Genomic DNA, 13,865 nt, shown 5'->3' with positions numbered 1-13,865 from the left:
CTATGTATAGCCGAGTTCAAATTCGACACACGTTCCACACCCCCACAGGGAGTGCAGTGCCCGCTGTCGAGTCGGTCGGACCCACGGTTGTCCAGAACCGCCACAAAGGCTTCTGCCCGGGCTCTGGACCTGATCACCCCTATATCTCCATATATGGAGCTGGCCTGTTCTAACGTCACAACACTTAATATCTGGGCATGCCTGACACAGAACTCCATATATAGGAATAAAGGGACACAGAGAGACAGATACAGAAATCTCCATATATGGGCATAAAAGGAACACGGACAGATGGGTGGACCGGGTACAACAGGTATTGCATAGCCGGGTGGGGCATGGATCTCCAACTTCCATCATTGCCGACTCAGTGCTCTACAGCCAGGCACGGGTCTAGTACTACAAACTTAAAAAAACACCTGAAGGGAAAACACTGAGGGCTCCATTTTCGTCACCACTAAACCCCTTTTATCCCTAAACTTCTTTGCCTTTTTTTTTTACTATTTTTAAAAACATTTTTGAATAGTTCAACTAGCCAATCTACATTGACACGTTGTGAGCTTGTAGACTGGCCATTTTAACTATTCAGCAAAATAGTAAAAAAAGGCAAAGAAGTTCAGGAATAAGGGGTTTAGCGGTGACGAAAATGGAGCCCTGCGAGTACAATACAAAAAGTACAATGGGTTGACTGCTGCACAGAGTGATGCGAACAAAAGAACAACCACGAGCCGTCCACCCCGTCCTTCATCACAGCTGTCTGTTCAGGAGGCATTTGACAAAACCAAACTATTCTGTCGTGACACCCCGAAGGCAAAATCAATAACCACTCGAGTCATGGAGTTTGTTGCACTCGACGATCAACCTTTTTCAGTCATGGTCGACGTGGGATTCCACCGACTTCTACCCAGCTGTTGTTACGTTGCAGAGAGGGCTTTACGGGAGCTCAACAACAGGGTCCAGGCGCACATTTAGGAGCTCCTTGCAGCCAACATCACCACAAAAACACATTCACTGCACTCTGCTCAGACAAGAAAAACAAAAAGCACAAAAAAAATGAGGGTCACTTCACTCAAAAGTGCCGCCCAGGACAGCCTGTTCTCTTCCGGCAGGGCAGAGCTATGCTCTCCAGTCTCCACACACGCACACTCACACACATACACTCACACACACACACGAACACACACACACACACACACACACACACACACACACACACACACACACACACACACAGGGAAGGTGATATTCCCTTCACAACAGGTGGAGGTAATCCCAGCTATGGTACATATCCTGTGAATGACCTGCATTCATTGTGTGTGTGCGTGTGCGTGTGCGTGTGCGCGTGCGCGTGTGCGTGCGCTGACTATTACATGAATGTTCAGCTAGTCTGTGCAATTAATTAAGAATGTGTGCGTGTGCCTGTGCGCATGCGTTTGTGCGCATGCGTTTGTGTGCTTGCATGGTGACTATTCAATCAGTGTTGTTCAGCTAGTATGTGCAATTCATTATTGCACTGTGGGTGTGTGGGTGTGTGTTCTGACCAAATGTCCTCACAGAGAATGTTAGAGGTTATAGGGAAGTATTATATGGATTGTCACTCTTAATATATGTGACAATCTGCCATCACGCAACCTCCAGCTTTTCACCAGAGGAGAAAAACATTATTATTATTTTTTTCCCCCTTCAAAATGAGTTAATAGCACACGGGCAGACTCTTCACATACTAGAGCATGTCTGAAATAAATGTCTGAGCTGAAATCGACATGTAAATAATATGAAACTAGAAAAAGTGCCCTTCTGGGCACAGGTCTCCACCAGGAGGATAGGAGTGTGTGTGATGTTTGGCAAAATGTTTAGGAGTAATATAAACATGTTGTTTTGTTTGTTTGTTTGTTTCTTGCAACAATTTTCTTCATTTTGTTGAGGAAATGCAGAGCCAGATCACTCATAGCATCTCTGAGGATAGAATTCTGGATGAGCAGGACATGTGCAGCATTTTGTACAAAACGGGCTACTCCTGAAAACTTTGGAAGGCAATCTTAGCTAATCAGTGTAGAATCTGAGAAATTCAACAGGCTCGTCTTGATCTCATGACTACAGAGATCATGTGTACCGATTTGCATGAGATTTGGATGAAATCTGTGCGACTAACATAAACAATGTGTTTTGCAGAAATCGGCCTCATGGTGGCGCTATAACCGGCAGATGTGGAGGGATGCAGGGAAAATGTTTTTCCATGGCCTCTAGGGATTGCGCATACATAAGTTGTATACAGATCGATGCAGTTATAGGTAAAAACAGTAATTGGCCTGTTATAGCGCCACCGTGAGGCTGATTTGGGGGGAAAAATTGTGGCATGTCATCCTCGGCCTAGTGGAAATGTGTGTGTATAATTTCATGGAAATTGGACACTGTGTTTGTGATTTGTGGCATTTTGTTCGAAACAGACCAATCATGTGAGCTTTGGAAGCCAATCTTAGCCAATCAGGATGGAAGATGGGAAATTGTGCAGATCCGTGTTGATCACATGACTATGGAGATAGTGTATACCGAATTGTGTGATGTATGGATAAAATGTGTACGAGTTATCTACAGAAATGTGTTTTGCCTAAATCGGCCTCATGGTGGCGCTATAACAGGCCGTTATAGCAGAGGTTCGTAGTTGGCATCCAGGGAGTGTGTGTGCACAGTTTGGCATGGATCGGGACAACGGTGCCGGAGATTAGCTGATAACGGACGGACAGAAGGACGGACGGAAGGACGGACACACGGACAGAGTGCAAAACATACTCTCTCCCCATGCCTTTGGCCTGGTGGAGACAATAAATGCTTAAACATGTAGCTAGGTGTAATGTTAGAGTCCACAGAAGTGAACCTTTCAAGCCTGTTTTCTCAGCTCACTATTTTCTGCACGAAAGAAAACCCACAAAAATGTTAGAATATGGAGATATCAAAGATAAGAGGTTTCTGCCCGACAGCAACGTGTCCCAGTGTGAGGGGAAACCCAGGCATTCGGGGGGGTGGGGGCGAGTGTCGGCTCTCATATTAGGATTTGAAGCGGTGGGATCCCCCTGAAAGCCCCCGCAGTAACCCTTACACCCTATGTTTCCATCAGGTGACCAGGAGATCCCCCCCTCCCACACACACACACACACACACACATGCACACACACACGCTGTCATACCCAGTGTCCTCTCTGACCAATACCAATACACCACGTCCAGTAAGGAGGGGACCCCATTCCTGTATATACACACACACACACACCTCTCTCAGTCACACTGTGGCATCCTGACTCTGAACACAACACAACACAGCCTGCACTCTCAACAACATCGTACTTCTCCTCGTTCAAGGCCCTCTCTCTCTCTCTCTCTCTTTGACCTTCGACAACAATTGACATGCCATGACACACGGGTCACGGCACATCACCATGACAGAGGCCACCAAGGCGCCGGGCACGTATGTGGTCGCTCTGGCCCGAGGGCTGAGGGACCGGCTGAAGGGCCTCAAGCGGCGGCTCGCGTCGTCGGGGACAGACGACCGCCACCGGTGGCTTCCGCAACGGGGTGGGGGGCGTGAGCAGAGGAACCAGCGGAATCTGGCAGATGGCGTGTCGCGGCCCGGTTGTATCTTTGCAGAGCGTTTTGGCGTCGGGCTGTGTAGAGGGAAGGCTGGGGCTCGGCGGCTAGGCTGCTGGGGACCCCCGCACCCAAGTGTCTCTGTGAGTTCTCCCCTGTGCATGCACACTATCCATGATACGAGTAGAGATTATTCTAGTACTATTTTTTTTCCTTAAGCAACTTTTTATTTAATTTGTATATTTTATTTGTGCCAGGGGACTGCCAGAAGAGAAGATTTGTGTGGGTTTTTTAAACATCACAATTACTCATAATGTTGAATGTTCCTATACTTTCAATATATTTTTTGTTCAAAAATAGAAGATCTACAAGCTCGCAGTGCGGAACTAACTAAGTGATACAATGTGAACTTGTATATCTGCTAATTTTGACTAGCCAACATATAAAATATAGATAATGTGGTTAAAATGATCGTGATGCTGTATTAACAAGTTTTGCGTACTTTTGAATACTTTTTAGAATTTTCGAGAAGCAACTTTTGATAAATTGTTTTATTTGTATTCTCTTTTATATACCCATTTAGACCTGATACACCTATACATTTTAATTTAGGTAACAAAGTTTTTTTTTTACTAAAGGCTAACCCTAACCCAAAAACCTCACGTCTAAATGGGTTAATGAAAGAGGCAAACATTTTCAAATTGATTCATATGATCGACTAATTTCATTAGTCTGATTACTCAATTTCAAGTACAAGTACAAAATAGCTGATCTACAAGCATCCGACACATCTGTGCAACATGTCCTGTGACTGATTTGGGTATTTTTGAAATTATTTTATTAAAATCTATTATCTTTTTAATAATCAATACATACAATAGGAATTTAGGTGTGGATAATCTACTTTACTTTTGGAGGCATCCCTCAAATCCAAGTTCTGGAAAGGAGTTGAGAGAAATTGTGTAAATACACATTGAAATCCTGACTGTTCATTGAACCCTGACGGTTAAATTAGCATTGTGTACAGTGTGTTGCGTGTGTGGCTGTGTGTGTGGAGCGCTGAGATAGTTGGGACGTTAGCCTTTGGGGGTTCGAGTTACCACCACGACCCCCCAGTTGTTTCCAGTGCTAAGTTAAATAGACACAGAGTTAAATTATCACCCAGGACGTTTACAGTGTACAGTATGTTTGTGTGTGGGTGAGCGGTGAGATGGTTGTGAAGTTAGTAGAGAGGGGGTTTAGTTACCGTGACCCCTGGCCGTTTTCCAACGCTGACGTGTGCTAACATTAGCTTGTACACTGCCGACTGTGGCACCAGTGAGTGCATAGTGCATACAAGCTAAAATCCTAGTCCATTGGTTCTCAAAGTGAGGGGCCACTACCTCAAATATTTTTGAGGTAGTGGTCTACCTCAAAATTGGAAATAATTTTGTGTGGTCCTTGAAATCTTTCATTTCAATGAAATGAAAACGTGTGAGCTTGCTGTCCATTCATTGTGTGCTGTGTGTGTACATAATTATGTCCATTGTTATGTGCTATAGGTCCTATAAATCCATAATGGACATATAATATTATATTTCCATTATGGTGACTTCATTCTTTGATATTTGAGAGGATATTTCCTGTGCCAGAGCACAAGCTCTCATTCATTAGGTGTTTCCTGAACCATTAGACTTTCAGCCTGTGATGCTATTGAGTGATTGGAGTCCACTCAAAAGTCTGAAATGCGTAGCTACACATAGAGGGAGATGCCATGTAATGGATGAAACGGCCCTCAAAACTCGGGTTGTGCTTCTATGTTGATGTGGCACTGAAAATGCAGCGACGCAGCTTTTGTCGAGATTCCGAGCCACATAAAAGTAGCAAAACTACCTGAAAGCTACATGGAAATGTAAGCACTGATGTGTGAGATCATTCACCCGAAAAGAATGGTACAGGCCAGGGACATAGTGACCAAAACGTCTGTCAAATTGAATCAAAACTGCTTCTGCCGAGCAAAAGCAGTGTGAGGGATTTCCGTTCATGAAAAATATATCGTTGCTGTAAGGCAGAGATCTCTTGTCTCCATATTTTAGCTTATTGTGTGTGTGTGTGTGTGTTTGTTTTAAATTAAAATTAATGCCCTACTTGATCATACTACAGTGTCACGCAAAAGCATCAAAAGTAGCAGATCCACAAGCTCGAAACACATTTTGAGCTTGTAGATCTGCTATTTCTGTTGTTCTTGAATTTGAATTTGAAATGTTTTGAACATAACATAACATAACATATGAGGTTTCCACCCGACAGAGACAAGGAGGAAATTATTAATAAAATCGTAAACACTGTCACTGAGACAGTGTTTTTTGCATGTTCATTGCCGGTTCAATTCACATTGAACCTGCAATGGGAGACTAGTCGGCTTACTCCATTGCCTAATTGATAATTGGATATCATTCCACGTATGCGTCTAGAGGATCTTCTGTCTGGTCCATCTGTGACGGAATGGTGTAATAATGTCATGTAATTAATGTTGTTATCCTTTCCATGTGTGTTTGATTAAATCAGATGGTAGAGTGATTAGGGTAATTGGCTCCTGTGTTTCGGGAGTGTGATTATACGACGGCCGAGTGACCATCTGTTCTGCTTCTGAATGCTACTCAGTGGTGGAAAAAGTACTCGCATATCTTTTTCATCATATATTTTCAAATGTTCTTTGACGCTTTCTTCACGCATACACGGGAGCAGTTCGGTCCAGCTGTTACCGTGTGTGTGTGTGTGTCATCATGATGTGAAGTTGTTTCTGTTGGCCTTTAGCCTCATGCCAACTGACGTACGTACAGACAGATGGTAGCGCTTAGCATGTAGCGCAGTACCTAGCGTTCTGTACCTGTAGCAGCGGATTAAACCGTGTGTGTGTGTGTGTGTGTGTGTGTGCGTGTGCGCGCGCGCACGCATCCTGGCACTCTGATTCTCTGTCAGACTCCATCTAATTCAGACACACAGACACACACTGGGGTGTGGAAACGAAATGGAACCGTAAGGGTTATGCTATGAGTTATGAGAGAATAAAATCATCAACGTATATCGAATGAGGCATCACTAATAGGTAGACGAGAAATAATCACATTGCAATTTCCATGTTTGTTAGTTCGTGTCGCATCCCCATGGGTGTAAAAAGGACCTTCATGGCGATCCTTGAAATTTCAAACCATTTGTACAAGTTACCGCTGATATAAATGGAGAAAAAACTAGGCCTATTATGCAGTTTGAAGTGCAGCTGAAGCTCATTACTGCCACTGGGGATGTATTTGCATATGGGAAGAGTGCTGTTCCATTTCTGGATGTCAATGACACACAATGTGAAATGAGCAGATTGTGTGTGTGTGTGTGTGTGTGTGTGTGTGTGTGTGTGTGTGTGTGTGTGTGTGTGTGTGTGTGTGTGTGTGTGTGTGTGTGTGTGTGTGTGTGTGTGTGTGTGTGTGTGTGTGTGTGTGTGTGTGTGTGTGTGTGTGTGTGTGTGTGTGTGTGTGTGTGTGTGTGTGTGTGTGTGTGTGTGTGTGTGTGTGTGTGTGTGCCTGTGCGTGCATAGAGGGGGTGGGAGAGAGGTGCAAAATGATGGAGAGATGAGAAGTGAAGATATAGCCAAAGTTAGAAACCAGGGAGGGAGGGAGGGGGAGATTTGGGATTAGAGAGAATCCTAGTTAATAGATAGCACCTCGTACACCTGCTATTTTTGAATACTTAGCCAATGTATAAATGGATAAAGTGATTAAAATGTCAATGCCACCACCAGGGGAAGATTAGTTGTTGTTGTGATTGTCGTGCATGTGGTGATGGAGAGCTCTTTACTATTCTTCTCTTGGCAGTCTTTTCTGCTCCAGTCAGTCTTGAATTTAGGTGGTCCTGCATCTTCAGTGTTCAGTGAATCAAGGCAAAGGGGTTATCCTTTTACCGCCATCATTCACAATAAGGTATGGGATACGACTAGATTCGACAATAAAATATAGTATCTACACCTAGCCCGATCGTTCATACAGTATCATTTAAGTCCTGTGCGATCTGTACACCATCTGGGTAAGTCCATGAATGAGTCATGTATAAGTCATGTATAGCCCCCTTACCCTTGGCTCTGCTCTCCCGCGCTGGCATATTTGTCAATTCAGGCGCGGCTGTCTAACTGAACATCATACATGGTAAACTACATGTAATCTACACTAGCTAACTGATGCGAGGCTTATTAGACAACATTTGGGACACTGAAGTTAATATTTAGCTACACCAAACTAATTACTCAGCTGATACTGAACCCTATGCTGAGTTTTACAGCAGCGGTGCCACCAGTGTGCCCTGGCTACTACATTAGCCACCCCCCACCCCCTGCTTGTATCCGCAAGTGAATGATTCACCTGTACTTTGCATGTTATCTGCCCCACTACTATATAAAAGCACCACTTGCCATTTATAAAAAATAAAAAAAATAGCAGATGTACAAGCTCGCAGTGTGGCACGAAGTGATGCTCCAAATGCATGAAGTGATGCACTGCATGTGAACTTGTACATCTGCTACTTCTCAATAGAAAACGTATAAATGGATAAAGTGGTTAAAATGATTGTGATGCTGTAATGACACATTTAGCTGGGGACCCCCTGGAACATCCTACCTTCAAGGACCCCTGGGTCACTTACTCACTTTGCGGAACACTGGATTTAGAAGACAGTTGACAGTTGCAGCTCCCTAGAGCGTAGAGCTGAAAAAGTGAAAATGTAAGAGGGTGGTGGAGGAGAAGAAGAGAGAAAGGCGAAGCAAAAACAAGGAGGAGGCAGGGTGTAAATTAGAAAGGAGCTGTGAGAATATGTACAGTTGGGTGCCACCGATATTGTCCCTTATCATTTGACCCATTTAGGCCTGACCTCAAAATTTAAAAAAATCCTTCTAAATCCTCCAGTTTTCTGAAATAAATATTTTCACGATTTTTCAAAAATAGCAGACCTACAAGCTCATAGCGCGCCACTCGGTGGCGCGCTATGAGCTTGTAGATCTGCTATTTTTCAATAGCTAAATTATAACATAGTTTAAAACACCAAAAGGGGTTCCCGCCCAAAATGGGTTAACTGTCCTTTTGCGCAGATCACGCAAACCTCAGCAAAAAGAAAAGGACAATATCGATGGCCTCCAACTGTAGGTGCACAACACGTACACTGCCATTGACGAGATCAAAGAAAACAACAGTGGAGAAAAGATGGTGTGTGCGTGAGTGAACACAAAATGCGAGAGAGAGAGAGATCAAAATGCAGGAGAGAGAGAGAGATAGAGAGAGAGAGAGAACCATGCTGGAGGCAAGCGGAGGAGAGACATAATGAGAGACCGTTTGTCTTCCCTGCTTTTTGCATGTTCTGTTTATTACTTGTGATTTCTACCAGCAACACTCTGCAACAACAGCTGTCTGGGAGGCAATATATGAGCTAGAGAGCAGAGCCAGAGAAAGATGAATGTTGTACTATACGCACAATCACACAGAGACGGACACACACACACACACACTCACACTCACACTCACACTCACACTCACACTCACACTCACACACACACACAGTCACACACACAGTATTGTGTAAGTGTGATATCGTCCCCGTCGGGTCACAGTGGAAACCTCATATGTCCAAAACTTTTCAGGATTCAAGTTCAAAAGGAGCAGACCTACTGTACAAGCTCAAAAATCACGTGCTGATCTGCTACTTTTGATGCTTTTGTGTGACACTGTAGTATGATCAAGCAGGGCGTTGATCTATGAAAACACGCAAAAAGTGTGGTAGAGATAGAGGTTTCTGCCTGGCTGACAGCAGCGATGTCATTAGTCACTCACAGAGCCACAGAAGGAGGGTTCACAGTGTTCATTTTCACCCACTCGGTGTGCTTTCATTTCATGCTGTAATATCAGGTTCATGGGCAGTGTTCAGTGTTAACATCAAGGAAGAGGAAGAACATCCGCACACCAGTTTGTAGAGCTCCGAGACTTACTTTATTTTAAGGCAACAAATTGCAACGTTTCGACCGACTAGGTCTTCATCAGGCAAATATTACAAGGACAGAAAAAAAGAGCAAATATATACACAAATCATTGATTAATGATCATGCATAACACCTGGGAGTGGGAAGGAGCACAGCAACCTAGACCAATCCCAGGGCTAGAACCTGTCAGTCCACCCATCAGAGGAGAATTTACCATGGTACCGCAGTGTTCAGTGTTGCCAGGTCTAATTATTATAAGCCACTTTGGGTTTGTTTTTCTGTAAAGTCTCTTGTAAATAGTGGTAGTTGTGGGTTGCTTTTTAAATTTGTATTTGCTTATTTGGTCTTGCTTCCTAATGCCGTTTAAACCAGTGGTTGTCAAAACATTTTCATGTCAAGGATGCCCAAATTAAAATGTATTATTGCGTTCGGTGGCAACTAGGGTGCGGTGCTGCTACGGGGGAGTAAAGCAGGGGTCTTCAACGACAAGGACCCCCTTATCTGAGAGAGTGAGATGAAGCAGGGATCCCCACTACTTAAGTACATATTGTATAAAACTGTGTTGCGGAATAAACCTTTTCATACATTTCATAGATGGCTTTATAGACTTGTTTTACAGCACTGTCATCAGAGCATGTTGGATTTATTTTCAGACATTTAATTTAACCACTTAATTTAACTGTCAATACTTGGTATACAGTACTTGACCTTTGACTCTGTACTTTAAGCATTTTTTCCCCCTCTACAAACCAAACCTCCTGCAAGGCATTGTAAGCTTGTAGATCTGCTATTTTTGGCTAAAGTTCTCCTCAGAATAGAGATCCATATCGAACTTCTATACAACCTGGCAACGTTTCATTTTATTGTGGAGAACATGGAAGCAGAAACTGTAGTGAACCCTCTAGTGCAATCTATTTTTCTTTTCTTGTATATTTCTTTTCCTTGTGGGTTTTTGGATGTTATGTAAAACCAATAAAAAGACCTTGATCAGAAAAAGAATAGGGATGCTGCTATAGCGTTCAAGTAGTGTCTTTGTGTGATAGGATTATTATTATTATTATTTTGCATTAATGTAAAAAACAAATCCTATCACACTTTGGAGATTTGGAGAGTAATACCATTGCAGCGCCCCAACCGCATATTAACTCGAGACTCAAAAGATTTTTTTTATCTGATCGGTTATTGGTTTTTAGATTTTTTTTTTACATTTATTCGTGAAATAATTTAGAAAAATCATTTAATTTAACGAAATGGAGGAAACAAAAAATACAGGGGTATTTTCTCGTGACCCATAAAAATGTGTTCCCGATCCCGAGCCAGTGTTTAGGAAACAGTGCTCTGAGTCTAGAGTAGCCATGCAGGGCCTGGACCGGAACAAAGTTGTGGCTTGTGGGTTCACTAATGAAGCTCCCTCCTCGTGGAATCGGCCTTGACCACAAATGCGCTTGACCACTTAATAAGCCGATCCGACCAATGGTGTCGAGTCGGGGGCTTTGTCAGAATACCCGTTGTACCCGTCTGTCTGTGTCTCTTTTGTGCACATATCTGGAGATCTCTCTCTGTATCTGTCTGTCTACCTGTGTCCCTTTTATGCCCATATATGGAGATCTCTCTCTGTATCTGTCTGTCTTCCTGTGTCCCTTTTATGCCCATATATGGAGACCTAGTCTGTATCTGTCTGTTTTTTTGTTTTTGTAAAGATATTTTTGGGCCTTTTTGGGCCTTTATCTAATAGAATACAGTAAGCTGACAGGAAATGGGGGGAGAGAGATGGGGAGTGACACGCAGCAAAGGTCGTTGGAATCGGGAGTCGAACCTGCGGATCAGGCTGGATTAGCAGCCTAGGTGCCTGGACCGCTAGGCCAGCCTGGGCCTGTCCTTGTCCCTTTTATTAACCATTTTTTGCTGGCTTAATTAATGTATGATGTAGCAAGGTAGCCATTCTTGAAACCATGAAATGCTCATATGGTCCCAGGCCTCCCAGCCCTAAATTAAACAAATCCAACGTATTGTATTTCCTCTGTGTGTTTACCAGTGTGCCTGTGTGTGTGTGTGTTGCAGGACGATGTCATGGTAAAGGAAATCAACATAACTCATCTTGTGAAGGAGGGATCCGAAAAGGGCGACCCACGACAGTTTGAACTCCGCAAAGTACTGGGCCAGGGCTCCTTTGGCAAGGTGCGTGACTGCGTGTGTGTATTACTTCTATAGTAGAGAAACAAGACATTGTGAGAATTTATTTTATGGTTTTATGGTTGGAAAACGTTTGCAATTAGGAAAAGTGGGGTTAGGATTAGGACAAGACATTTACAGGTTACTGTAAATTAGAGTTAAACATGATTTATGCTTGGTGTCATGCACCAGAGAATTGCTGATCTCTAAGTGAGCTCGTAGATCTGCTATTTTTTCGGCTTATAGGCTTACGGATGGAACTCTTGAGTTCTGAACTGTATACAGTGCTGTAACGGTGATTTTCTAGTTTTCGTTTTTAACCACAGATCATCCAATCTGCTTTGACTTAATTTGTTTCAGAGATTTCACAGTTTCTGGCGACAGACACAGTGTCACACTGCATTAATTCATTGTCATCTGGTAGTGTTTGTTTGTAGTCGCTCAGAGAGAGAGGGATTGCGCTCAGCCCAATCTTTTATTCAAAAAACGTCTTTGGCATGTCGCTGACAGATGGTGGTACTGCTGAGTTCTTATGACATGGTGCAGATAATAATAATAATAAAACTACATCCAGTTTCTGTATTTATTTTCTTGGTGCTCAAACTTGCTTTACAAAAAGAATCTGCTCGTGTATGTGTTGTTTGGATTACCATAATAAAATAAATGGGTCATGACGCATATACACAGATTAATGTCCCCATTCACTCCTGTTTATCTCTGCTGGACATTAGCAGGATGGATGAACAGCTCATCTGCAAACAACAATTAACACACACACACACACACACACACACACACACACACACACACACACACACAAATACACGTGCACAGAGAACACACACACACACACTAACTTTCTCTCTCGGTGTGTGTGCATGTGCACGTGTGTAGGTGTTTCTGGTGAAGAAGACCACAGGGCCAGATGCAGGCCAGCTGTACGCCATGAAGGTGCTTAAGAAAGCCACGCTCAAAGGTGTGTGTGTTATTTTCTACCCTATAGCTTGTGTTATTATTGTGTTACCCTCCTCCATTTTGTCAATGCAAGTCATGGAGAAGCAAGGGAAATGCACACACAGGACCCTTTTCCACCAAAAGAACTAAAACTGGTTCTAGTTCTAGAACTAGTTGTAGAACTGGTTCCGTTCCGTTCTAGATTCCTGGAACCTTAGTGCTTTTGTGGAACTGGCTGTGAACCGGCTTGCATTTCCAGACCAGTGTAAGCATAATTGAGCGGGGCATATAGATGAATGGTTAGAGCCCGAAGGAGTTGCCCTTTTCTTTTCTTTTTTTTAATGATGATTCTTCACTTGCTTTTGCCATGTTTATGTTGCATCTGCATCTTCCAACCTGTACAATAGTGACACGCCCACATTGGTTCCCAGTTCAGGGCAAGAAAATAACTAATATTTATTTGGTTCCAGTTCTGAACCAACACATTTTCAGTGGAAACACTCTGAAGTGTTTTACAACTAGCAGGAAGAAAAGAACCAAACCGGTTCAACCCCGGTGGAAAGGGCCCGGGGCCACTGCAGTCTTAGCTCCCAGTTGAACGTTTCAACCCATTGGGTCTTCATCAGGTCTGATACAATATAGGCATGTTACATAATTATATACCTTATACCAACAGAGGACAGAATCACAATCAATGACAGCTGTGTGTAGTAATTAACTACTGACACACCCACCCGATCTACAGGCTCAGGCTGCACTGGCTAGCTAGTGCTACGCTGAGGACTAGACGGCCATCAATGTAGCATAATGTGTGAATAATACATTGTCAATTCAAGATAAATGGAACACATGAAAACTAGAATTCACTCCTCTAATCACCATATAGGGTGAAATGCAATGCGAGTCATCACAGCACAAAGAGGAATGTCCCACCTTGATATGAGAGCAGACATTATTACATGAGCTGAGAAGAAAAACAGGGCAGAGGAATGTTTGAAGAGAAGTTCATATGCATGCTCCCTCTGGTGGTCACCATGACAAACTGCAACAGCATCTCTGGCCCTGTCATTTCTCCCTCTTAGCTTATTCAGTCTCTCTCCTCTCCTCTCTCTCTCTCTCTCTCTCTCTATCTCTCGCTCTCTCTCTCTCTCTCTGTCTGTATCTCACC

At 43.3% G+C, this 13,865-nt stretch overlaps 1 protein-coding gene across 2 annotated transcripts in view; it reads left to right on the top strand.

Moving 5' to 3' along the window:
• Window positions 1-13,865, top strand: part of rps6ka3b (ribosomal protein S6 kinase, polypeptide 3b) — a 69,828-nt gene that overhangs the window by 35,525 nt on the left and 20,438 nt on the right. For both annotated transcript variants that reach the window (XM_079489531.1, XM_079489530.1), the window contains exons 3-4: window positions 11,633-11,749; window positions 12,638-12,719. In XM_079489531.1, the coding sequence (XP_079345657.1) occupies window positions 11,633-11,749; window positions 12,638-12,719 (199 nt within the window). The remainder of the gene's footprint in view (window positions 1-11,632; window positions 11,750-12,637; window positions 12,720-13,865) is intronic.

This window comes from Electrona antarctica (assembly GCF_951216825.1).
Source record: "Electrona antarctica genome assembly, chromosome: 20".
Taxonomy (NCBI): domain Eukaryota; kingdom Metazoa; phylum Chordata; class Actinopteri; order Myctophiformes; family Myctophidae; genus Electrona; species Electrona antarctica.
Note: the sequence above shows the minus strand (reverse complement) of the source record. Positions and strands in the feature narration are given on the sequence as shown.